This window comes from Diabrotica virgifera, chromosome 7 (assembly GCF_917563875.1).
Source record: "Diabrotica virgifera virgifera chromosome 7, PGI_DIABVI_V3a".
Lineage (NCBI taxonomy): Eukaryota > Metazoa > Arthropoda > Insecta > Coleoptera > Chrysomelidae > Diabrotica > Diabrotica virgifera.
The window spans coordinates 229,589,606-229,616,688 of NC_065449.1; the positions used below are offsets into that span (position 1 = coordinate 229,589,606).

The window sequence follows — 27,083 nt, forward strand, 5'->3', positions numbered from 1 at the left end:
CACTGAACTGTCACTGTTAAAAAACAAATTAGACAACTATAAGAGAACAAAACTAAGTACATCCAGACTGTATTTGCCTAGACAGGCCTAGAGAAATGAATTGTGTATCTTTAAATCCGATAATGATGTGTTAAAATGTAACTTACTTATCAACTAAAGTAGCAATAACTCCTAAGGTTTCCAGCACTAATTTATCCACATATGCAGCATCAGGAAGCTTCGTTAGCTTAAAGGGATACTGCGGGCTAACAGGGGACAGGGGCTGTATGATGTTATGGGCTTGAAGACTGTTGGGTGACTGTGGTATGTAGGTATCATGATCTTCATTCTTTTGTTTGCACCAACAACTACCCATCACGTCTGATTAAACTTGGAATTATTTAAATACAGTTGGTGCTGGTGGTACTACATAATACAATTAGTTTTATTTATGTTGGAGTAATCATTGACATCAAAATATTAACATTTCCATTCCAGTGTCTCACTGTCCACTTAAAATGCTGCATTAGGATAAGTTGATTGAAGCCATAAAATAAATACATTAACTGTAAAACTTGAATCGTTATCAAAAATTCTATTTAGGTTAATGAGAAAATATAGAAAATGCGAAAAACACTGCCAGTATTTTGGTTAGAAAATTTTACTCTTCTCACTCTAATTTCTCTTGTCAAGTCAAGTGATACCGTCATAAATGTCATTATCATTTAGACAAGGAGAGTGCGACAGTGACATCTTCCTTGAGTTGAATGGGCGATTTATATTTAAATTTCTATAAATTTTCTTTTCTAAGATATTTATTTATGTTTTGAAAAGTAATATAGTATGGCATAATAACCCCATATCTTTAATAAACATTTTAAAGCTCGTTGATTATATATTCAAACCACAACGACTGAAATGATTAAGAGATTTTTGGTTTTATTTCAACTATGTATTCATATTTCACTTCGGTATTCGTAATATTATAATTGAGTAACATTAAACGAGCAAAGGTCCATTTTATTTAGATATAACAAAACCGTGTTTCCTAATCAACGATATTTAAAATTTTTTTATTTATTTAAATCTTTCCCTGCAATGTATACAACCAGTTTTATCATTTGAAATCTGTCTGTAGTAGTGTAAAGGTAAGCGCCCACCTGTCGGGACCAGCCTGCAACGGCACGGAACAACGACGATCGGCAAAGCTCCGGCAAAGGATCCGGTTGGGCTTAGGAGTTAATACATACAGGGTGCGGCATTAGTGCGAGGAAGTCCAATTACTCGTTTGTCGTAAGAGATACGAAAAAAGGTATTTAAGTAGAAGTTGTAGGTAGGACCATAATTTAAATAATTACACTTTAATAAAAAAGAACTTTTTTATAATAAAACATTTTTATTATTTATAGGAGAGAATACTATAATACTATAATACACTATAATAAAAAAGTACTTTTTATATCTAATAACACGGTTTTGTTATACAGTGAGCACGTAAAGGTTGGAATAAATTCATTTTCTCGAAAATGGACAATTTTGGAAAAAAATGCTAAAACAGGTCAATTTCTATTTTTAAATTGCGACTTATTGGCATATACATCATACTAGTGACGTCACCCATGAGGGCGTGATGACGTCATCGATGATTTTTTTAAATGAGAATAGGGGTCGTGCGAGAGCTCATTTGAAAGGTAATTCAATTCTCTATTCAGTAATATAAACATTAACATAATTATTTATACAGGGTGTCAAAAAATTTTTTTTGGATTAAATTTATTGATATAAAAAGAAGAATGTATGTAATTTGTTTAATTCAAAATACATTGTACTGCTCTCAGAAAACTGAACAAAATGTTTATTTGAAAAATAATCATTGCTTTTCGCTTAAATTAGATGTTCAAACTGTAGTGAGGCTGGTGGGTGGCGGCTTTAATATTGAATTTAAGCAAAAAAAAAACAATATTTATTTGCCAAATAAACATTTTTTACTGTTTTCTGATAGCAGTAAAATGTATTTTGAATTAAATAAATTACACACATTCTTCTTTTTATGTCAATAAATTTAATTCAGAAACATTTTTTTTGGGCACCCTGTATAAATAATTATGTTAATGTTTATATTACTAAATAGAGAATTGAATTACCTTTCAAATGAGCTATCACACGACCCCTATTCTTATTTAAAAAAATCATCGATGATGTCATCACGCCCAGATGGGTGACGTCACTAGTATGATATAAATGCCAATAAGTCGCAATTTAAAAATAGAAATTGACCTGTTTTGGCATTTTTTCCAAAATTGTCCATTTTCGAGAAAATGAATTTATTCCAACCTTTACGTGCTCACTGTATACAGGACACAACATGTTTCGAAAGAATAAAATATGAATTTTTAGTAGGTGTATTAACTGTTAAAATTATAATTCCAAAAATTACACCAGTATAAAAAAGTACTTTTTATAATACCAATGTTTAAAATGGTATATATAATATTTATATGTAATCATTCACTTATAAAATATGAATTTTAAGTATATCAACTTTTAATTATTATTTATTAAAAAAATTAAAAACATACGCAACAGCCGGGTTCGAACTAGGGACCTCTCGATCTGCAGTCTAATGCCACTGACCCACCATCAATTTGTAGATATCGATTCATTAACGTACTTTAAAATATCATTGCATTAGTCACACTTTTAAAATATTTTGAAATTTAAAAAGAAATCGATTTATCCATACAGGGTGATTAGTTAGTGGGGTAAAGCTCCGTAGATCCGTTATAGTAATAGATAGCAATAAAAGTTAATAACAAAAATTGTAGCCAACTTTGAGTACAGATTGATAATCAGTAATCGTAAATTGTCAGTTTAGACAATTCAGTCATGGCTTACCTAAAATTTGGAAAGATTTAGACCCGTAATTAATAATTTGCTCTGAAAAATGAAAATATCTCAAAAACTAATAAATTTAGACATAAGGAATGTAATATAAAAGTTAAATTACGGTAACAGTACTTTTCGATATTGATATAAAACACAGGGTGTTTTATTTAAAATTACTGAGAAAATAATGTACTTCCATTTTGACTCACCCTGTATTCAATATAAAGAAAATTGGGAATATCAATCATTTATGACAATAAATAAAAAATATGGCATCAATAAACCATTGCCGTTGTGCTTATTTTTATTTTAGACGGAGAGGCAGCGCTGAAAAATCTCTTTGAATTTACTAAAGCTAGATTTTTCACAGTTGATTACTGTGAGTGTGTAAAGAAACATACTGCGGTCGGTCAAGCGAAACGTAGATCAGGGGTTACTGAGAGGGTATCAAAGTCGCTTTCCTACTAAGGTAATTATTTCCATTTACTAAGGCTGAAAATCAGTACACACATTCTAAATTAAATATAAATAAAAGTTATTATAGTCGGTCAGCTGTAAGACGGGACAGAGCAGAGAGCAGGTCGGTCGGCCCCAATAGTCGATTGATGAAATGAAGCATTTTTGCTCGCAATTTTTTCGTCCAGCATGGATTTACATAAAATTTTCACAGAAGGTAGGGAATAGTCCAAGGATCATTTTCTATATCATACTACTATCATATGCTAAAACCTTGGGGGTGCTTGCCACCCCATCTCGGGGGTGGGAATTTTTTATTACATTTTAATCATGTAATTCGATGGAAAAAGTGTTTCTAAGAAAAAAATGTTTTTTTATATTTTCTTCGTAAAACTAATATTTTTCGAGTTATTCGCGCTTGAAAATAATAGTTTTTACACGAAAAAATCGCCATTTTAGAAGGTTTTTTTGAGAATACCTCGAAAAATATTCTATATATTTTTGGTGATTTTGTTTGGTGAAGTTTCTTCAAAAATGATTTTGTGGGATTTTTAAAGAGCTGTAAGACTGTGTAAATTAAATTCCGTAAGATCCCTTAGTTTTTAATTGGGGCGGGTTTAAAGGGCTCGAATAAGGGGGTATTGGCTGGTAAATAGAGGTTTTAAACAGCTATATCTGGCTAACTATTTACTGTAATGAAAATCTATGCAAAGGGTAATTTTAGTCATTAAAAAGCTACAATTAAGTAGTTTATAATTTTTTCGTATCTCCAGTATTTTCGGAGATATTTTGAAGTAAAAGGGGAAAAATACCAAATTGCAAAAAATCAATTTTCCTTTAAACTCCAATTTTTCCAAAACTAGGCATTTGAATAGGTCAAACTCCTTGAGTGTATTGATAATATAAATATAAAAGGAACTACAGAAAGGTGAAGACCAATTTTGAATTAGGAAGGTAGTTAGGGGGCTTGTTTCCACTGATTTTTTCGCAGAGAATAGCAGGTACCGACATTTTTTTGATTATAAGTCGCTTAATTTTCAAGCTAGAAACTTTTTATTATTATTTTTTAAAGGTCTAATTATATACTTGAAAAAAGATTATTTAAGTTTTCCTCGAAAAAATGCAAATTTTTCCCATTATCTGGCTTTGAATATTTCAAATTATGCATTTGACGAAAAAAGCTAACCTTTAACATGCCGTATATTGGTTTGTGTTAGTCTTAAAGATATTGTAGGAAAATATTTTGGTTTGTGTTACTAAAAGATACAATTTCGATATCTACAGTTTTTTTGATTAAATGCATATTTTTCGAGGTATTCTCAAAAAACCCTCTAACAAAGTCGATTATTTCGTCGAAAAACTGTTATTTTCAAGCGCGAATAACTCAAAAAATATTAGTTTTACGAAGAAAATGTAAAAAACATTTTTTTCTTAGAATCACTTTTTCCATCGAATTACATGGTTAAAATGTAATAAAAAAATCCCACCTCCGAGACGGGGTGGCAACCACCCCCAAAGTTTTAGCGTATGATAGCGGCATGATACATAAAATGATTCTTGGACTATTCCCTACCTTCTGTGAAAATTTCAATTAAATCGAAAGTTTCATCAATCGACTATTGGGGCCGACCGACCTGCTCTCTGCTCTGTCCCGTCTTACAGCTGACCGACTATAATAACTTTTATTTATATTTAATTTAGAATGTGTGTACTGATTTTCAGCCTTAGTAAATGAAAATAATTACAATAAAAATGTATACCATTTTTATTCAGTTGCAATGCGAAACCAAAACTGTCTTAATTTTTACTTAAGTTAGAGAGCGCGGCCAGCACTCTTATCGACGATTTCACCTCTTGTTAGAGGCTCTTCAGAGAATGCATAGGCTGCTATCTCTACTCCAGGTAAAATTTTTCGACATTTATTAGTCCCCCATTGCAACTGACGTGAAGGTAGTAGGTGCGCAGCTGCATCTGCTAAATGAAAATCTAAGCTTTTCAACCTAATAAAAATATTTTTAAAATAAAAAAAAATATTTTTCAAAGATTTTTAATTGAAAAACTTATTGGACCATTTTCCTGGGGACACCTCCAAGGTGAGACTTGGAAATAATACCCTCTCAGTAACCCCTGTTCTACGTTTCGCTTGATCGACCGCAGTATGTTTCTCTACACACTCACAGTACTCAATTATGAAAAATCTAGGTTTAGTAAATTCAAAGAGATTTTTCAGCGCTGCCTCTTGGTCTGTTTATACCCCAGGCTGTGGGTGAAAAAACGTGATATAATTCAGGAATTTTTGAAACCTATCAGATGTTGTAAAGGACGATGCCAGGAATAACTTCTACTAAAATGTAACCAAAAATATTGTGCGCTTTTTTTTTTAATTGCGATTTTCATTTGTTAAATTTGCAATTTTTATTGATTTTTAATTTTGTAGCATAGGATATTGATTTTAGAGAAAAACCTTTTAATATAAAGTTGTAGTAAATTAAAAAACCTACAATTTGAGCTATGGTAAGTTTAATTTTGTTAATTGGTTATTGCAAAACAGCCTGCGAAAGGCCCAAAATGGCCGTTTTTACAATTGCATTATTTATTGTACAAAGAATTTTTTTTATTTTTTAAAGCTTAAAAATGAAGATCTTTCAATTCCAAACACAAAAAAATTGTAAGGCCAGATTAACTAATTTGTTGCTTAGATATTATAAATTGTTTATCCCAAGAGGTCAAATGTCGAAGGCTATAACTTTTTGAAAAAAAAAATCGTAGAAAGTTGGTGAAACATCCAATCTCCTTCTAAAGAGTTATATTTTCATATTCTGATGTAAATAAATGCGTAAAACATTTTTAAACCTCTAATTTTTGGATTTGAAAATAAGGGGGCAAATTTCGTTACAAACATTTAGAGCTGAAGCGGCCCTGTACATCCTATAAGTTTTTAGCTTACATATTATTGTTGCTGAAGATGAAACGAAGATTTATAAAAAATAAAAAAAATTCTACGACCAACTGAAGCCGAGATAATTTTTGGGTTTGAAAATAAGGGGGCAAATTTCGTTATAAACATTTAGAGCTGAAGCGGCCTTGTATATCCTATGAGTTTCTAACTCACAGATTATTGTTGCTAAAGACGAAACGAAGATTTATAAAAAAAATTAAAATTTTCTACAACCAACTGAAGCCGAGATAATTGTTTTTTTTTTTCTTAAATTCATAGTGCCTTTATTTATAACAATTAAGAAATTATTTTACAGTCATTGACTAAAGAAAGACTTATATTATCTTAAAATAAAAATTATTATAAAATATAATTACATTTAATTATTAAAAATTATTCGGCTCGCTTCAAATCCGCGAGCTCGGAAAATTTTTACGTAACTTGTATTAAATTTTGACAGAAAACAATTTAATAATATTACCATTATAATATACAGTCTATTTACCACTGTATTTGTTTTTCTTGATAAACTTTTATATGTGAAATCCAAAAAGAATAGTCACTACAAGAAGAAAAAGTTTTATATTGTATATTATAGTAAGAAGTAACATTATTATTATTATTATATTTATATAACAATGAAAAAATTAAAAATATAGTTAAATATGTCATATATGTATATGTATCATTGTTGTAATATTATTTCTTCAGAAATGAAATTTCACATATAAAAGTGTATCAAGAAATACAAATACAGTGGTAAATAGACTGTATATCATAATGGTAATATTATCAAATTGTTTTCTGTCAAAATTTAATACAAGTTACGTAAAAATTTTCCGACCGCGCGGATTTGAAGCGAGCCGGGCAATTTGCAAAATTCGGCCGCTCGAAAAAGCACCGAATTTAAAAATAATTTTTAATAATTAAATGTAATTATATTTTATAATAATTTTTATTTTAAGATAATATAAGTCTTTCTTTAGTCAATGACTGTAAAATAATTTCCTAATTGTTATAAATAAAGGCACTACGACTAAAGAAAAAAAAAACAATTATCCCGGCTTCAGTTGGTTGTAGAAAATTTTTATTTTTTTATAAATCTTCGTTTTGTCTTGAGCAACAATAATCTGTAAGTTAGAAACTCATAGGATGTACAGGGCCGCTTCAGCTCTAAATGTTTATAACGAAATTTGCCCCCTTATTTTCAAACCCAAAAATTAGAGGTTTAAAAATGTTTTACGCATTTATTTACATCAGAATATGAAAATATAACTCTTTAGAAGGAGATTAGATGTTTCACCAAATATATACGATTTTTTTTTTCAAAAAGTTATGGCCTTCGACATTTGACCTCTTGGGATAAACAATTTATAATATCTAAGCAACATACTCGTTAATCTGGCTTTACAATTTTTTTTATGTTTGGAATTAAAAGGTCTTCATTTGAAAGCTTTAAAAAATAAAAAAAAAATTATTTGTACAATACATAATGGAATTGTAAAAAACGGCCATTTTGGACATTTCGCAGGCTGTTTTGCAATAACCAATTAACAAAATTAAACTTACCACAGCTCAAATTGTAGGTTTTTTAATTTACTACAACTTTCTATTAAAAAGGTTTTCTCTAAAATCAATATCCTAAGTTACAAAATTAAAAATCAATAAAAATTGCAAATTTAACAAATTAAAATCGCAATTAAAAAAAAGCGCACAATATTTTTGGTTACATTTTAGTAGAAGTTATTCCTGGCATCGTCCTTTACAACACCTGATAGGTTTCAAAAATTCCTGAATTATATCCTGAAATCGACCTATTTTTCACCCACAGCCTGGGGTATTATACATGAATTTGAACTTGTTACGATTTTCATATAAAATTTGTTATAACTTTGTAAATACCCTGTATAACATACCAAATCTTTATATTTTTGTAATTGAGGAGTTAAGAACATTTCGAATATAAAATAAAATATAGGGTGTTCCATTTAAAAAAACATAAATTTAGTCTGCCACTATGTTATCGAACACCCTGTAACATTCTAACTTTGTTATTAACTTTTATCGCTATCCATTACTATAATGGATCGACGGAGGTTTACCCCACTAATCAATCACCATGTATAATAGCAGTTAAAATTAAATATTGTATTGTTAGCTAAATTTGAGCTATTCTGAAAATTTCAGGTACCTAGGTAGCCTAGAACTATTTTTAAAATGGATCACAAAATTTGAGGAGACAGTGACACAGACCAAGCCAAGTATATAAGAACGTTTTAAAATATTTTTAAATATACAGGGCGACCTGTATTGACAGAGAGACACAAACTTGTGGTTTTGAAACCACACTTCTTTAGGCGCGATTGGGAAAAATGTTGAGAGTATTTTTATAAAAGCGACGATATGAAGTACACGCATAGCGACAATATGAAATAAGTTGCTTAATCTTTCAAGTTACGTATGTATCAATGCAAATAAAGTGTGAAAAAAATATATTGGTGTTTTTAGTAAATACATTTATTATAATTTTTGTGTCTTTATATTTGTCTTTTTTGTGAATAGGATAATTAGTATTAAAATATGATGAGAAGAAAATTAAAAATTTATGTAGAAAATCTGACGTTTTTTAGATTATCTACGATTCATTAAGGAAAAAGTAATTGCGGGGAGGCTACAGTTCATAAAAAACTACGCATTATTATTATTTTTAATTTTTGGTATTATTTTAAGTATTAAAATTAGTTTAATATTTAAATAAAAATACAATTAAAATATATACCTATTTATATTGTTGAAATCATAATAACAGAAGTATAATTTCTTACGTGAGTAGGTACAAAGTACACACACTCTTTTTTTTAATGGAACACCGAGTATACTTCTACATTTTGAGATTTTTCTCCATGTGTCCTTTCCAAGGTTTTGTAATGATATACGAGGTAGTTTAAAAGACAATTACGCTTTTTCATAAATTTCGTAGCAACATTCACACCCTGTAGAATTGTAGTGAATTGACATCAAAAATCTATTTATGTTCAAATGATTTTTAATATAGGTAGTCTACTATTGTTAAAAAAAGGTTGGGTGTGTTTGTAAGCACGAAAAGAGTTATACTCCTTTGTCACTATTTAAATAGATTTTAAAATTTTTACCTCTATCTCTTGACATATAGTAAGTACGTTAACTGATAAGTGATAATTTTAGATCATATACTACGTTAACACAAAACTGAACTGCCAACTAGTCTACTAAAATGTAAATATGTACCACAAAGTTCTCTAATTACGCTTTATTTGTCGATCATCATCATCATTGGCTCAACAGCCTATGGTAGGTATTGGCCTGTTCCAGAATCAGCTTCCATTCCTTCCTATCCCTCGCCTTCGTTTTCCAATTTCGCACTTCTAACAATCGTAAGTCGTCTTCCACCTGGTCCTTAAATCGTGCTCTGGTCCTGCCTATATTCCTCACTCCACCCGGTCTCTCTACATGCGTAGTATAAGCATAGCATGTACCCTAAAAAACATTCTAAATTTCATATTCTTTGCATATACTTTAAAGAATATTCTCGTAGCGAATATACTGAGCACATTCGTGTACGTAGTATCTCAGAATATTCGTAAAAGTATATTAATGGAATATACCTTCATCGAATATACTTTAAATGTGCTTAACACATACTTGTACGTATGTATGTACTTTTAAAATATCTTAAAAAGAATATGTATGTATAGGAAGAATAATGTTAGCCTTAATAAGAGTTAGCCTTCTGTAGCCCAATAAGAGCTACAGAAATAAAAGGTACGATTATAACATCGACGTCGCAACTTGTGGCGTATGCTGACGACATAGCATTAATTAGCAGAAACCTAAACAGTTTAAAGGAAGAATTCACCATTCATCACTTCACCATTGATACTGAGAACTCCATTTTAAACATCCAATATTGCCCCCACTATTCTTAGTACGTCCATACCCAATATGAACTCGTCGGAGATCTCGGCAATTAATACATGATGTTCACCTGTGGTCTGGCCAATGGATATTGACATATTAGCCTCGCCATATGTATTAATTAGCTCACCAGTCGCTGTTTTAACTTTTACTGTTGCAGGTGATAACTTATGATGGCCTCGTACTACCGCTGGACGTGCGATACTTCTTGTTGCACCTGTATCCACCAAAAACGATCTACATCTATATTGATACGACCTTCGATGTATAAGTTGTGGATTCCACCGGAGGACGTAAGGTTGACAGTTACTATGGGGGCTCTAGGTCTCGAGGTCGGCAGTTGCCTCTTGGTGTCGACCCGCTCTAGTTTTCCGACGGCTGTACGATCTTCTTACAATTACGACGAATGTGGCCTACGTCGCCGCAATTCCAACATCTAGGCTCGCGTCTCTTTGGCATCTCGTTACGAAATACTCTCCGTATCATTTCCTCCAGACGTTCATCGTTGTGTTCGTCACTTTCTTCAATGGTTCTTACTCTATGGCTTCGTGAAGTTTGACTAGCCGTTTCGTGTTCCAATGCAATAGCAAGTGCTTCATCTAAAACTTTCGGTCTTGCTAGTCGTAAAGCTTTCTGTATTTCACTATCTTTCAGCCCATTGACGAAGGTATCTACCGCAATTTCTTCTAAAACACTGTCTGGCACCTCGGATAAGCCAACCGCACCACACGAGCCACATCTGCTTCAAATTCTTGCAGATTCTCACTTGCTCTTTGACTTCTACTTCGCAGTTGTGCTTTGTATACTTGTTGTAGATGGGCATCTCCATAGCGTTTTTCTAGACGAGTGAACAAGGTCTGGTAACATTTTTCTTGACCCTTAGGAATTGATCTTAATATATCTGCAGCATCACTTCGTAAAGCAGCAGTCAAGGAAACAGCCTTTTCTTGTTCGGTCCAATGGTTGGCGGTCGCAATAGCTTCAAACTGTCTAAGGTATATGGACCAAGAAGACTTTCCATCAAATGGTGGTAATTTGAATCTAATATTATGCGACGTTTCGTCTCTCGGTAGTTCATCTTTCACTACAGGATCCAAAGCTACTGCATTAACTGTCGGATGCACTTTTGTATCGGTTATCATGCTCTCTAATTCTTTGATCTTCTTTTCTAGCCTTTCTTTATTGTCGTCTACACTTTTCTGCATCTTATAGAATGTTCTAGAAACTTCTTCGAATTTCTCGTTGTTCTTTTTACAAACTTCTTCAAGTTTTTCGTTGTTTTGTCTACAAACCTCTTTAATTACTTGAGAAGTCTCGTCAAATTTTTTAGCAACGTTTTCGAATTTCTCGTCGCTTTTTCTACTAACTTCTTCAAGTTTCTCGTTGTTCTGTCTACAAACTTCTTCAAGTTTTTCGTTGTTCTTTATAGAAGTTTCATCGATATTTTGAGAAAGACTTAGACTTATCTTAGACGTTTCATCGATATCTTGAGAAACACTTTCGAATTTCGATAAGATCGCTTGTTCTGCTGACTGGAAGTGGAACGTCTTTGGGTCATCTCCATTCTTCTTGAGGACAGTGGCGGATCCAGGGGGGGGCGATGGGGGCGATCGGCCCCCCCTCTCAATCCAAGTGATTTATTTTTTTTTAATTATAATACAGTAAAACCTGTGTTACCGGCCACCCGCCAAAATCGGCCACCTGTACTAACGGCCAGTTTAAAAAATCCCCAAACCAATTATAAGTAGACTACAAAAACTGGCAATACCGGCCACCTTTCTATGTCGGCCAATGGTTCTTTCATTTTTAGTTGCCGTTACTGACAGGTTTTACTACAGTAAAACCTGTGTTACTGGCCACCTGCCAAAATCGGCCACCTGTACTAACGGCCAGTTTAAAAAATCCCCAAACCAATTATAAGTAGACTACGAAAACTGGCAATACCGGCCACCTTTCTATATCGGCCAATGTTTCTTTCATTTTTAGTGGCCGTTACTGACAGGTTTTACTGTATAAAGATTACAAAAACATTCATTGATTTTTCAAATGGATAATTATACATGTTTTAAAATTACAATATTATATGAATTACATATAAATATATTTTATTAGTATGAGACTTGTCTTAAACGGGCCAGTGACGCCAGTGTATTCGGAAATGAGTAATTTATAATTCTTAGGTATACATTAAGAATTAAAAATGATTACAATAAGCATATTTAAACAAATATGTATGTATATACTGTGAACGCATACCTAAGCATGTCCACCCTCGTATAATTATAAAATCGGTTGCAGATAACGGATTCTTCGAAAATCTCTCGAAAATAGCGCGCCCAGCAAAACTATATTAATTTGCCGAAAATATAAATGTATTATGTTCAAACGATTGCTGACCAGGAAAAAAGAACACCCTTTGCTTATTAATTATTAGTCATTAGTAGTGTGACCAACTAGCCCGAAAAATCCGGGACATGACCCGAATTACGAAGTTGTGTCCCGGCGTCCAGGACAAGGCTTCCGGGCCATCCGAATTTTCAACTTTTTGGTAAAAATCTATATTTTCGTTTTTATTCTAAGAATTTACATCAAATTAAATTGTTGAGACGAAAAAAAAATTTTTATCGTGGTGTAAATTTTAATACTGTGGAATTTTTTTTATTTGTGTTTTAATTATCGTCTTCCGAAAAGACCATTCAAAAACAATAATAATTCATGTCACAATGAATCATGCCTAGGCACGCATGCCGCATCGAACGATATAATGTAATGATTGCTGATGCATCTTTTTTTTCGGTTTTGTCAACTACTTTAAGGGCCAATTTCTCATATCAAGTTCAACTCCAGTTTAACCTGAACTTCTAGTAAACGTCAGTTTAAAGTCAAAATCGTCTTTCTCAATTCCCGTTCAACCGATGGCAGTTTAAACTTGAACGATGCTTGAACGGTGAAATTCGGCCGTTCAAAGATTTCAGAACTCAGTTCAGATGATTTCATGGACTACGCATGCGTTGTATTAATACGAAACGCTGTCATAATATAAATATATCCTATTTTATTATATTAAGCCTAACGATAAACGATAACATTATTTGTGTTTTTATAATATTTATTTATAATTATTAAAATGACTATTTGATTATAAATACTTAAATTTAACTTTATTCAAAAACAGCGTAAAAAAGGTAGTTCAAAATGGCGACAGGTTTTTACCTTTTGCCATCTATTGGCATTTCTCGAAAGCTGTAGAACGAGCACTGACATGAACGCGCAATGAGAAATGCATTCCAAACAGAACCGGAGATCACCCGTGAACCCGGTTCAACTGAACCATAGATTAACGCAGGTATGAGAAATCGACCCTAAGTAGATAAACCTCTTGAGTTCGTTCGCGAAATATGATTAATTTCCAAACCGTTGCATGCTTTGAGCCAAATTCAAATCTGCTGCGTTGCAATATGATTTTTTTATCTAAACATTTATTTTATTGTCAGTACAGTAATCAGTTTGAATCCGAAAATCGATTAGTGATTATCTCGGAATTATTGTTTTTGACCCGACTTTTTCATTCCAATATATTATTATTGTTAATATGAATATGGAACCAACACATGAAAGTAAAAACAGAAAACGATATTGCACTTTCAATAAAATATTGGAAGAAGAATTTCTATTTTTGAAAAAAAAAGTAACTCTAACAGTGACATGAAGTGTGATACTTGTGGATCGGAATTTTCGATCGCCCACAGTGGTAGAGCGGATATACTAAGTCACATCAAAAGTGAAAAACACCGAAGAGGTATCTGCTCCGCGTCCAGCAGCAAAAAATTGACTCAATTTTTCAAGCCAACAGCTTCATCGAGCATTGATTTAGAGACAGCAGCTCGGGAAGGTGTTTGAGCGTATCATTTGATTAAGACCATCAAAAATATCATTGTCAACATAAAAATGTTAAATAACCAATAAAATGATGATATTAGAGTCCTATATTTAAAAAAATAACAAACGGCCCGATTTTCATTCAAAAGTCCCGGATTTTAGGTATTTTTTTTTCAGCATTGTCCCGGATTCGACTGAATTGGAGTTGGTCACACTAGTCATTAGTGTATTTTGTCTATCGATGCAAGTAACATCTCTAATACTGATTCGTACAGATCTTAGTTTGTAAATTGTTAGAGTGATTAATATTATTTTGAGTTTATTCTTCTTTTTTATATTAATAGTTTGTGATTTACGAAGAGTTATAAAATGTCAAATAAACGAAAAGAAGCTTCTACCGAGAACTTGAAAAGTAAAAAATTGAAATGTCGCAATATAGCTGATTATTTTTTTAAAAATCAACGTAATTTGGGTGATAGTGATAATATTAATAGTAATGAAGATAATAAATATGTACAAGGTACATCTTATCAGATAGATCATACTATGAGACCTACTGATCTTGGATCAAATTTAAGTTCTGAGAGCATTCAAAACAAGTCATGCGATGTTTCAGTGCGTCCGATACAAATCAACGATGATGCAGTAAATACCAATTCTACTTTCGAGAGTTTTATGGAAAAAGGTACCTATGTCTTATATGCATGAAATGTATGTCTTGTATATTATATAAGTTTATTCTATATCACGTTTGATAGACGTGAGTATTTATGCACGAGTACGATAGATAGTCATTTATGTCGTGGGATGCAATCATCCACATATAACATTATGGTAATTAATTAAATTTTAAACTTCATATGGGAAAGTACATCATGTGACACCTCATTTAAAAGCTTTTGAGATAGTGATTACAAAAATGTATAGGTAATACTTGTGCAAAATCTCGGTCCAATGCTTTTTAAATGCATTCATTTTTTTATAATCCTGAGAAAACTAATAAGTATTTTTAAAAAATTTAAACACAAAATGCAAGATTACATTATTACCGAGGGACGAAAGTCCCTGAAAACTTCTATAATGTTTATTTGAATAAGTTACAGGGGTGAAAAAGAAGAGAAAATTGAGTATGATTTTTAATTTCAAATACCTATATCATTCACAAGAAACCTTTTGTTTATTCTAATGGACTTTCGGCCCTCGGTAATAATGTAATATGTATTTTATTCTGCGTTTAAATTTTTCAAAAATTCTCGTATTAGCTTTCTCAGGATTCGAAAAAAATGAATGTGTTTAAAAAGTATTTGACCAAAATTTTGCGCATGTAGGTATTATTCATTTTTGTAATCAGTATTTCAAACGCTTTTAAATGAGGTGTCACATGACATGATGTACTTTCCCATTACGAAATAACATTAAAACTATTTCGACATGAATTTGTTTGCATTGAAAAAAGTAAAGTAGTTATTTTGATTTTTTGAAAATTACATTCGTTTAATTCATTATTACATTTCCGGAACTACTGTAAGTTGTTAACTTATAAAGTCTCATTTTGTAGGTTTTTTAAATTTTAATGATAATTCACTACATATTATATTTATTTTTCTTTCATCAACTTTATGTATTATGTATATGGTGTCCCAACCCAAAATTAGCGGAACCGTTGAATATTTCGCGAAATGAACATCGAATCGAAAAAATGAAATATATGTGTTCAATAATTTTTAAAAATCTATCAAATGATACCAAACACGACCCCCCACTCGACCCCCTGAAAGTGAGATGGGGGTAACTTTAAAATATTAAATGGAGATCCTCAGTTTTAATTGCAGATTTGGATTCCTTACGTAAAAGTAAGCAACTTTTATTCGAGACATTTTTCGAATTCTGGATAGATGGCGCTATAATCGGAAAACCATTAATCGTGATACCATAGGTAATTTATAGAAATGGTTTAATATATCTAAAAACACTCTCAAATGAAAAATCAAAAAACACAAGTTTAATATTTTCCAAAATCCTGTCGAATACCACCAAACACGACAGGATGTCATTTGGTAGGTTTTTGAAAAATATTAAACACGTGATGTTTAGTTTTTCATCTGGAAGTGTATTGATCAAGAAAAACTATTTCTATATTATTATATTTCTATATGCTATATATTATAGCGCCATATATCCAGAATTTGAAGAAATGTCTCGAATAAAAGTTGCTCACTTTTACGTAAGAAGTTCAAATCTGCAATAAAAACTGGGGGTTTCCATTTACGATTTTAAATTGAGCCCCTACCCCACCTCCAGGGGATGGAGTAGGGGGTCTTATTTGGTGTCATTATTTTCCATTCTTTCCTCCTTGCTGCTTTATTTTTCCAATTTGTAATTTTAAGTTCTTCTGTCTATTTAAACATCTTTCTTCCATCTGGTTTTCGGTCTACCTTTCTCCTTCTTTCCTGCTATGCTATACCTCCCGTTAAAATTCTTTTGGGAAGCCTCGTGTTTGGCATCTTTTGGATATGTCCCAAGCTACCAAGCATCTCAGTTTTTGTGATTTTATGATCCCTGCTATATTCGGTTCTCCATAAATCGTCTCCAGTTCTACATCTAGTCTTCTTATCCACATTTAATTCCATACCTTTACTTTAAATATTTTCCTGAGGACTTTTCTTTTCCACAGTTTCAGTAGGGCTTGTTCGGATTTGTTCATCGTCCATGTTTCACTGGCATATAATACTATACGTTTTATCACTGTCTTATATATTCTTATCTTAACCCTTCTAGATATGTTCTTACTTCTTAATAAGTTGTTTAGAGCAAAGATACAACCAGTCGTAATTCTTACTTGGATTTGTTCGTTCGTATTTGGTATCCTAGTGAATATTGCTCCTAGATCTTGGAATCTTTCTACTTCTTCGTATTTACATATTTTTTCTTCTGTGCTTATCGTCAGCTATTGTCCTTGTATCTTTTCTCGTTTTGTCCATTCCGTATATTTTCTTGGTTTATGCATATCCTTTTATTTTTCGCTATCACCTCTAGGTTTTTTAGTATTTCTTTTATTTCTTGTTTACTTCTGGCTATCAGTACTATGTCATCAACGAATGCCAAGCATTGGTGTTTTCGTTAATATACAAGTTGTGTCCTGTTAACTTCAACTTCGACTTCTCTAATGACAATTTCAAGAAGGATACTGAACAACAATGACGACAGTGGGTATTCTTGTCGCAGCCCTTCACTGACCTTAAACTTATCTGTTTCCTTTTTCCTTTCCATCTATTTTAATCCTATTCTCTGTCTCTCTGAGTGTCACTTTTATCATTTGTACTAATTTTTCACTAATTCTAATTTCACATATTGCCTTGTATATTTTTTTTCGTTTTACCCTGTCCCAAGCTTTTTTCAAGTCGGTGAATAGGGCCACTGTACATTCTCCGTATTCGTAGCTTTCCGCTTGTATTTCACGTAGCAGGAAAATTTGATCCACTGTGCTGCGTCCTCTTCTGAATCCACATTGATATTTTCCTATGTCATTATCTATCTTTTGTGTTATCTTGTCTTTTATATGTACTGCAAGTATTTTATACGCAACGTTTAGTAGCGCTATTCCCCTGTAATTATGGCATAAACTTTTTTCATTTTAATTTAGAAAGTCTCATTTTGTTTTTTTGAAACCCTTCAATCATATGTGTAAATATTTTATGTTTAAGCGAAAATATATCAAAAAATATCGATTTATCGTTTTTTTTTGACAAATGTGTATATAAACATATCTCCGAAGTTTGATGATAAATTTTAAACAAAATCTTATTTGGTTTGTTTTTTGGAGTTGTTGGTGTATACCTTGAAAAATTTGGGTGTACCTCCCAAATTTTTTTATATCTAAAAATATTACAATTTTATGTTTTTAGATTCTTTTTTCTTTTTGTTGATAATTTCACATGTCATTTTTTGTTAGTGCATCAACTACAAGAATTTTTAAAAATAAGACTTTTTATGTTAATTGTTTACGTTATGCTTCACAAATAAACAAAAAAGTTTTAAATTTTTTGCCGATTCCGACTACTTTTCATGTTTGTACATCATATGTTTTATACATATTTTAATAAACATGGCGATATATTTTATTGTTTGAAAAGTGTAAGACTAAAAAGTAAAAAATAAAAAAATATGAAAAAAAATTTTTTAAGAAACGCTTTTCTTTAGTTACGAGTGGCCAAAATTAAAAGTATTATAAAAAAAATTAACTAAAAACCAAGAAATAAAAAAAATTTAATAAATCTAACACATTCGTTAAAGAAAAGCGTTAGGCGAAAACCGTTTATTCGATGAAGACGCGCCATGCTTTTCTTTGACGAATGTGTAAGATTTTTTGAATTTTTTTTTATTTTTTGGGTTTTAGTTGATTTTTTTATAATACTTTTAATTTTGGTCACTCGTAACTAAAGAAAAGCGTTTCTTAAAATTTTTTTTTTCATATTTTTTTATTCAATTTTTTATTCATTATCAATATGTTATTACAAATTAACTACTTATATAAAATGAAATGATTTCATTTTTGTATGAAAAATTAAAAATTTTTAAATATACTTTTGTATTATCTACATTTTTACGCCTACATGATTATTTTTATTATTATCCAGATTTAGCCATACTGTTCACACTCTCTCTAAGAGGAAAATTTACTCATCCCGATACCTGCGGTAACAAAAAGATCGAGCTCTGGTGTGACTTTTTCCGTGTTATCGAGACCTAGGTGACGTGGTATGCTGGCTGGAGTATCTCCCAACAATTTTCATGCACATCTGGCACTCGAGAGTAATATGTACAGCTTTCTGCATGGTCTTATAAAGATATTCATTTAGAGACTCAGGTTTTTTATGTTTTCGAGGAGGTTCTTCGGAATGAGTCCAGTAGTAGACATAATAATCGATATTGTTAGGGTATTTTGCATTCTTCATTGTCTTCGTATTCTTAAAGCCAAATTATTATTATTATTATTGTTATTACAGTAAAACTTGTCAGTAACGGCCACTAAAAATGAAAGAACCATTGGCCGATATAGAAAGGTGGCCGGTATTTCCAGTTTTTGTAGTCTACCTATAATTGGTTTGGTGAATTTTTAAACTGGCCGTTAGTACAGGTGGCCGATTTTGGCAGGTGGCCGGTAACACAGGTTTTACTGTATATAGAAATTTAGCCAATCGGCCCCCCCTCTTAATGATGCTGGATCCGCCGCTGCTTGAGGACCTCATCGAGTCGTGCTTTCAGGACTTTCTTGGACCCACTGGCATCTTGCTCGTACTCTTCTAATTGTTCACGGAGCTGTTTTAGCGAAAGTTCTTCTAGCAACATCTTTAGTCGGCACACACGTACTTTTCACAATGTCTTTTAAAAGTCTTTCCGAATACCGAACAATTAACGCACTTTAATTCTTCACGACGAATAAAGTTCAAAAGTATTTTAAAAGTCTTTCCTAATACCGAACAATTAACGCACTCCGATTATTCCCGACGAATAAAGTTCAAAAGTCTTTTCATTTATTTACACTCCACACCGTGACAACACTGTAGCGTGATTACTGTTAAAATAATACTCTCGGTTCGTTTATATACGAATTTATTTATACAAGTTACAGACGAATTTATATTATACACTAAACTCAAATAAAAGCGCGCTCCCATTAAATAGCAAATAACGTTATACTCGATCTTTCCAGACTTCGCCACCTAGCTATGGTGTGACCTTCCACATACCGCGCGTCGATTCCACGTATATCGTGCTTCGACCAGAATTTTCTCAGCTTACGTCTCGCGGTGCTACTGGCGGACGGTGATTCATGGTTTTGCTACAATAGTTACACACTTTAATATACTTTTTTTCACTTCGTTCATTCTTAATTGTAAGTCATGAAAATGCACAATAACTACCTCTTAAAACCCACCAAATTTCATTTACATATCTCAACTGGTTTTAAAGCAATAAATAAATCGTCAGTTTGTAAGAAAAATGTCAACACCCCCTATCTTGGAAACGAAGCATTTGCGAACATACGTTTATAAAGCAAACTGTCATTATTTTTTCATGCAGATTTACCCCTTTAAGTTCGCCATATTTATTTAAAAACACCCTGTATTCACGAAAAACAAGGCTAGTTGTTAAAGTACCTAACTTTTTTATTATCCAACATAAGCAAATGAATCAAAAAAGCAGAATGTTAAGAAAATATGAGGCTATAGTTGGGTTTTAATTTCAGTGTATTATAAATGCTAGAATATTCCACAGGCTGTTGCGAACTTTGAGAAAAAAACACAGTTTGATTGGTTCACCCGGTATACAATGACAATTTACCTGTATACAACAATATTATTACAGCGATATTTTTAAAGAATAAGGCTATAACATGTTAAAAAAATTACTTAAACCGGACAAGAGGTTTAGGAAATTCGAGACATTAAAAATGACCAACTTTTAAGCAAGGGAGGATCCAGGACTGATTTTTGGTGGGGGCCATGGGTTTTTTTGGTGGGAGGGTACCGTACTGGGGGACTGGAGGAAATTTTTTAAAAATTAGGTCTAAAATGGTGAGTTTTAAGGCACTTTTCACACACTTTTGAGTGCCATAAAGACATTCAAAACATATTCGTTATTAAAGCCAGTACCAATTCCTACATCTTCGGATTCAAGTGCAGTTCTTTCAACAAGTTTAGTACTATTTTTCCCAAGGCTTCTCCTGTCAGGCGTAGTTCTTCCCCTCTTTCTTGATTTTCACTAAGTATTTTTATGTTCTCATAAGCGTCAGTGAACTTGACAAAGTCTTCACATGTCATGGCCTCTTAGAGGAATATTTTGTCGATCTAAGAACACTATAGACTCTAATATTGGTCGTAGTCTTTCTCCTATTTTCTTGTATCTGTTTAGACCTCTGAGAGTCTATCTGGTTAATGAATTACTTTTGCGGGTTGCGATAACTTTGTACAAAATCCAGCCCAACCTGAATCCTTGTGGTATGATGTTTTTTCATGGGTTTGTATGGGCACTTCGTCTGTGCCCATGAGTTTGGCGAAAGATGAAGGTTTCGTGACAAGGCTTTGGGTTGTCATTCCTTTATGGTGACCACATTTTTTCTTTTTTTTTATTCTTTGTGTACAGAATATAGAAATTGATATCATTTTGATTGCTGCCAAGGTCGTTCTAACAATTGGCACTTTGTAAGATTATCAACATTTTGATTTACAAAACATCCTGTATGTCATTCTTGAAGCTTCCGCTACTGCTTTTGTTCAATTCTAGTCCAGAAGATATATTTATCATTTGTTTTGTACATAATATATATGTGTTTGAAACTAAAAACGTTTGAACTACAAATATTTAAATTTATATTTTTTTTAATTCTCGGAGGGGGCCATTTCCCCCATGTCCCCCATGGCACCCTTTCTGGATCCGCCCTTGGTTTTAAAGTGGCGTTAATTTCTTGGAGAAGTGGTCAGGGTGTCCCATAATTAATTGGACATTAGCTAATGGGTGATAGAAGACATCAAAATATTAAGATTGAAACAAAATCGCTTAAATAAAATATGGCTCCTTACTGAGTTACAGGGTGTTTTATTTAAAAATTTAAAAACTATTTTTGCTCAGTATTTTAAAACTATTCGACGTATCCTTGTGGTACTTGGCAGAAATGTAGGTATTATACACCCTATGAAATTATGATAAATAAACGTGTCTGGTTACTACCAGTGGCGTACGTCAAAGGACAGGGGATGGTTTATCCTTCCCAAATTCTACGCCACTGGCGGATTTGTCACTTTAGCGCAATTTTTGGATTCTCCAATATTCTCTACGTAAATAACGTACTCTTTACTCGTAACGATAAAGTCATTAGTTTTCGAGATATTTTAAGTTAAACACGTAACGGCACATTTATTTTAATTTAATGTATTGTGCCGCTTAATTTTTAATTTCAAATATTTCGAAAACCAATGATTTTATCGTTAAGAATGAATAATATACTCTTCAGTCTTAACGATAAAATCATTAGTTTTCGAGATATTTGAAGTTTAAAATTACGCGGCACAATACATTAATCAAAATATCTGTGCCGTTACATGCTTAACTTCAAATATCTCGAAAACTAATAAATTTATCGTTACCAGTGAAGAGTACGGTATTTACATAGAGAGTATTGGAGAATCGAAAAATGGCGCTAAAATGGCAATTCCGCGAGTGGCGTACAATTTGGAAAGGGTCAACCATTCGCTATCCCCTGTCGTACGTCATTGGTAGTAGTCAGAAACGTTTATTTATTATAATTTCATAGGGTGTATAATACCTACACTTTCTGCCAAGTATGAAATACTGAGCAAAAATAGTTTTTAAATTTTTAAATAAAACACCCTGTAACTCGGTAAGGAACCATATTTTATTTAAGTAAGCGATTTTAGTTAAATCTTAATATTTTGATGTCTTATATTACCCATTTAGCTAATGTCCAATTAATTATGGGACACCCTGTATATTCTGCAACGAAAAGATATTTCAACAAGAAAACGAATTAGTTGGTTATCAGTTAACTGAAAAGAAAATTCAGTTATAAAATACAGTAAACACAAATTATTAAACGTACCTATTAAGTATCTACTGCTAGAATTTTTGAGACATTAAATGCGTATCTTGGTTTTCTTATCAAGAGAAGTATAACTTTTTTTAGCAAATTAAGACGAAATCCTGCTCATTATCAAATCTTATTAAATGTAGTCGTTGTAATCAAAGTACCTTCCAAACATGCATCATTGCTGCGGTTTTCCTACCGGATGCCTTCCGTTCACAGGAAACAATTAAGAATATCTCGAAATTGATAACGCCTATCCTAAATCAAAACCTTTATTAATTAACAATTTTTTCTTTACTCGTCAAAAACGGCTAGTGGTGTGAAGGTGATTTTTCCAAGGTAAGAAAATATCCTTGATCTTTTTGAAAATAATGATTTTATTGTTGTTTTATGTTTATGTATTAGAGTTTATACACAAAATAGCCAAGGGAATAATCAAAAGGGCCCAAATTTCGCGCCACTGTGATCCAAATGCATTCATTTTTTTTCGAATCCTGAGAAAACTAATAAGTACATATTCTTGAAAAATTTAAGCACAGAATGAAAGATTGCATTATTACCGAGGGCTGAAAGTCCCTGAAAACTTCTATAATGTTTATTTTAATAAGTTACATGGTGAAAAAAAAAAAGAAAATTTAGTGCGATTTTTAATTTGAAATATTTCATTCCAAAGAAACTTTTTGTTTATTCTAAGAAACTTTCAGCCCTTGACAATAATGTAATATTTCATTCTGCGTTTAAATTTTTCAAAAATATTTATTAGTTTTGTCAGGATTCGAAAAAAATGTTACATTTAAAACACAATGAAGCGAAATTTTGCGCCTACGCCCTTAAATATAAGCATTAATTTGATTTATTAAAATATAGAAAAAACTTCAACATTGCTTATTTCAATAAGAGACAAAATCGTTAATAGTCCAGGAACCGAAGCTTTTCACCTCGCAATTTTTACAGAATGGATCGATTTGCTTGAAAATTTGAGAATAAATAGTGGATAGTCCAAGATCAAAATCTATATTTTTCTGAAAGGCGCTTTTACCATGGGTGTGGTTGCAACCCCATCTCGGGGGTGACATTTTTTTATTATATTTTGACCGCAAAATTTGATAAAAACATTCATTCTAAGCAAAAACTGTTCTATACATTTTTTTGACAAAATTAATAGTTTTCGAAGTATTCGCTATCGCAAGTGTTAGTTTTGTATAGAAAAAATCAATGTTTTTCGATATTACGATTCACTCAATTTTTGCCGTAGAATTTTTTTTCAAACCAAGTTCTTGGGAATTAAATAACCTGTAATTTTATTTCGAAACATTTTTTCGTATCTCTGACGCTAATCTTTCTATTCTGAAGAAAATGACATTTTTTACCAAACTACAAAAATTCGTTATTCGCTTTTAACTCCAGTTTTTTAAAAACTAATTATTTTAAGCCAGTCAAACTTCTAGAATCTATTTATAATACATAAATAAATAAGAATAAATAAGGCCAATAACCAAAAACAACACTAACTTACATTATTATGCTTCCAATCGGATTTCTCCTTTTTTTTTAAATATATTGATTTTTTAACCGTAACTCTTTTATTTTTATCTTAGAAAGTTTTAAAAAAATATAGTTTTGTAGGTTTTTACAAGGTCTCTAAGCCTATTTATATTAAATCTTTTTAAACTCCTCAGTCGCAAAAAGAGGTGACATTGAAAGGGTTGGTGAAGGTGGTTTTTGCATGTTATTATAAGTTTTAATTGTCAATAGCTCACTCAATTTTTACCGTAGAAAAAATTTCTGTAAACCAGGTTCTTGGGAATTAAATAAGCTACAATTTCATATTTAAACATTTTTTTGTATCTCTGATGTTAATTTTGCTATTCTGAAGAAGAGGCCATTTTTTTTCAAACTACAAAAATTCGCTATTCGCTTTTAACTCCATTTTTTAAAAACTAATCATTCTAAGCCTGTCAAACTTCTAGAACCTATTAATAATACATAAGTAAAAAAAGACGAAATAAGGTTAATAACTAATTTTATTTAGGGTGGTGATTAGAGGGTTGCTTGCGATCACTTTTTCGCTGAAAAAAAAACTGGGACCGGACATTCTTTTCATAATAAGTCACTTAGTTTTTGAGTTAGAGACTTTTTTTTTATTTCTGGTGATAGATATTTTAAGTGCATTAAATTAGTTTGAACAAGTTTTCCCCGAAAAAATGCATAGTTTTCCCGTCTTTTGACTTTGGAACTACAATATTTAGCATTTAACGAAGAAGAGCCAACATATAATAAAGTACAGCTCGATTACTATTGGTCCTAAAGAAAATTTAAAAAATTGGTTTTGTTTATTTTTTCAAAAGGTACATTGTTGTTGAGTAAAGTTGTTTTAATAAAACGAAAACTTTTGGAGTTATTAGCAGAAAACTTATTAAAAACATTGATTTTTTCGATATAAAATTAACACTTTCGATAGCGAATAAATCGAAAACTATTAATTTTATCAAAAAACAGTATAGAACCTTTTTTGCTTAGAATGAACGTTTTTACCAACTTTGGCGATTAAAGTATAACAAAATATTTCCACCACCGAGATGGGGTGGCAACCACCCCCTATGGTAAAAGCGCCTCTCGGCATGATATAGATTTTTGATCCTTGGACTATCCACTACTTATTCTCAAATTTTCAAGCAAATCGATTCATTCTGTAAAAATTGCGAGGTTTTGTCCTATTTTAAGCTTCATTACTTAAACTATAATTATTTATAACTTTTATAAAAATTAACTGACTCTTCTGTGATTTTTAGCGATTTTGGTACTTATGCTGCTTAACAAACTTAAAATTTCAGCTCAATTCACCAGTAAGTTTGAAAGTTATTTAAATTAGAGGTCATTTTTTCTAACAAGACATAGGGTCTATTGAATAAAAAGAAATACTTGCTTTTATTTCCTCGTATTTAAGTATTTACTTAATAGTAATTGAATAAAGCATTAAAGAAATGACTTTATTCAATTAGTATTAAGTAAATACTTAAATACTTGTAAGTAAAAGCAAATACTTCTTCTTATTCAATAGACCCATTAAGTAATGGAGATACGGTTATTCTACCAGTACCATATTATAAAAAATAACTTCAATATAGACACTAAAAAAGTTTAAGAGAACCATTTTATAATCAAATACTGTTTTTCAAATTTACTTTTTTAAACAATTATAATTAGGCCAGGAACTGAAGCTTTTCACCTCGCAATTTTTACAGAATGGATCGATTTGCTTGAAAATTTGAGAATAAGTAGTGGATAGCCCAAGGATCAAAATCTATATAATTCCGAAAGGCGCTTTTACCATGGGAGTGGTTGCCACCCCATCTCGGGGGTGGAATTTTTTTATTATATTTTGACCGCAAAAGTTGATAAAAACATTCATTCTACGAAAAAAATGTTCTATACTTTATTTTGATAAAATTAATAGTTTTCGATTTATTCGCTATCGAAAGTGTTAGTTTTGTATAAAAAAAATCAATGTTTTTAGATATACTCATTTACGATTCACTCAATTTTTGCCGTAGAAAAAATTTTTTCAAACCAAGTTCTTGGGAATTAAATAACCTACAATTTTATATTGAAACATTTTTTCGTATTTCTGATGCTAATCTTTCTATTCTGAAGAAAATGGCATTTTTTACCAAACTACAAAAATTCGTTATTCGCTTTTAACTCCAGTTTTTAAAAACTAATCATTCTAAGCCAGTCAAACTTCTAGAATCTATTAATAATACATAAATAAAGAAGAATAAATAAGGCCAATGACTAAAAACAGCGCTAACTTACATTATTATGCTTCCAATTGGATTTCTCCTTTTTTTTCAAAAAAATATATTGATTTTTTAACCGTAACTTTTTTATTTTTTATCTTAGAAAGTTCGTTAAAAAGAATTTTGTAGGTTTTATAAGGTCTATAAGGCTATTAATTTTAAATCTTTTTAAAATTCTCAGTCACAAAAAGAGGTGGCGTTGAATGGGTTGGTAAAGGTGGTTTGTGAATGATATTACAAGTTTTAATTGTGAATAGCTCACTCAATTTTTGCCGTAAAAAAATTTTTGCAAACGAAGTTCTTGGTAATTAAATAAGCTACAATTTTATATTTAAATATTTTTTCGTATCTCTGATGCTAATCTTTCTATTCTGAAGAAAAAGGCATTTTTTATGAAAACTATAAAAACTCGTTATTCGCTTTTAACTCCATTTTTTTTAAAAACTAATCATTCTAAGCCGACCAAACTTCTAGAACCTATTAACAATATATAAATCAAGAAAACCAAATCAGGTCAATGACAAATTTTAATTAGGGTGGTGATTAGGGGGTTGTTTACGATCACTTTTTTGCTGAAAAAAATAGG

The 27,083-nt window shown here is 31.5% G+C and overlaps 3 protein-coding genes across 3 annotated transcripts in view; 1 reads left to right on the plus strand and 2 right to left on the minus strand.

Moving 5' to 3' along the window:
• Positions 1–681, minus strand: part of LOC114344301 (RING finger and SPRY domain-containing protein 1) — a 64,037-nt gene extending 63,356 nt beyond the window's left edge. The window contains exon 1 of the mRNA XM_028295144.2: positions 147–681. Within this exon, the coding sequence (XP_028150945.1) occupies positions 147–355 (209 nt within the window). The 5' untranslated portion in view covers positions 356–681. The remainder of the gene's footprint in view (positions 1–146) is intronic.
• LOC114344277 (two pore potassium channel protein sup-9) overlaps positions 1–27,083 on the minus strand; it is a 166,045-nt gene that overhangs the window by 31,850 nt on the left and 107,112 nt on the right. The gene's annotated exons all lie outside the window — the stretch shown is intronic.
• The window catches only part of LOC114344285 (hemocyte protein-glutamine gamma-glutamyltransferase), a 46,101-nt gene continuing 41,863 nt past the window's right edge, over positions 22,846–27,083 (plus strand). Inside the window, exon 1 of the mRNA XM_050655384.1 lies at positions 22,846–23,036. The gene's annotated coding sequence lies outside the window, so the exon portion shown is untranslated. The remainder of the gene's footprint in view (positions 23,037–27,083) is intronic.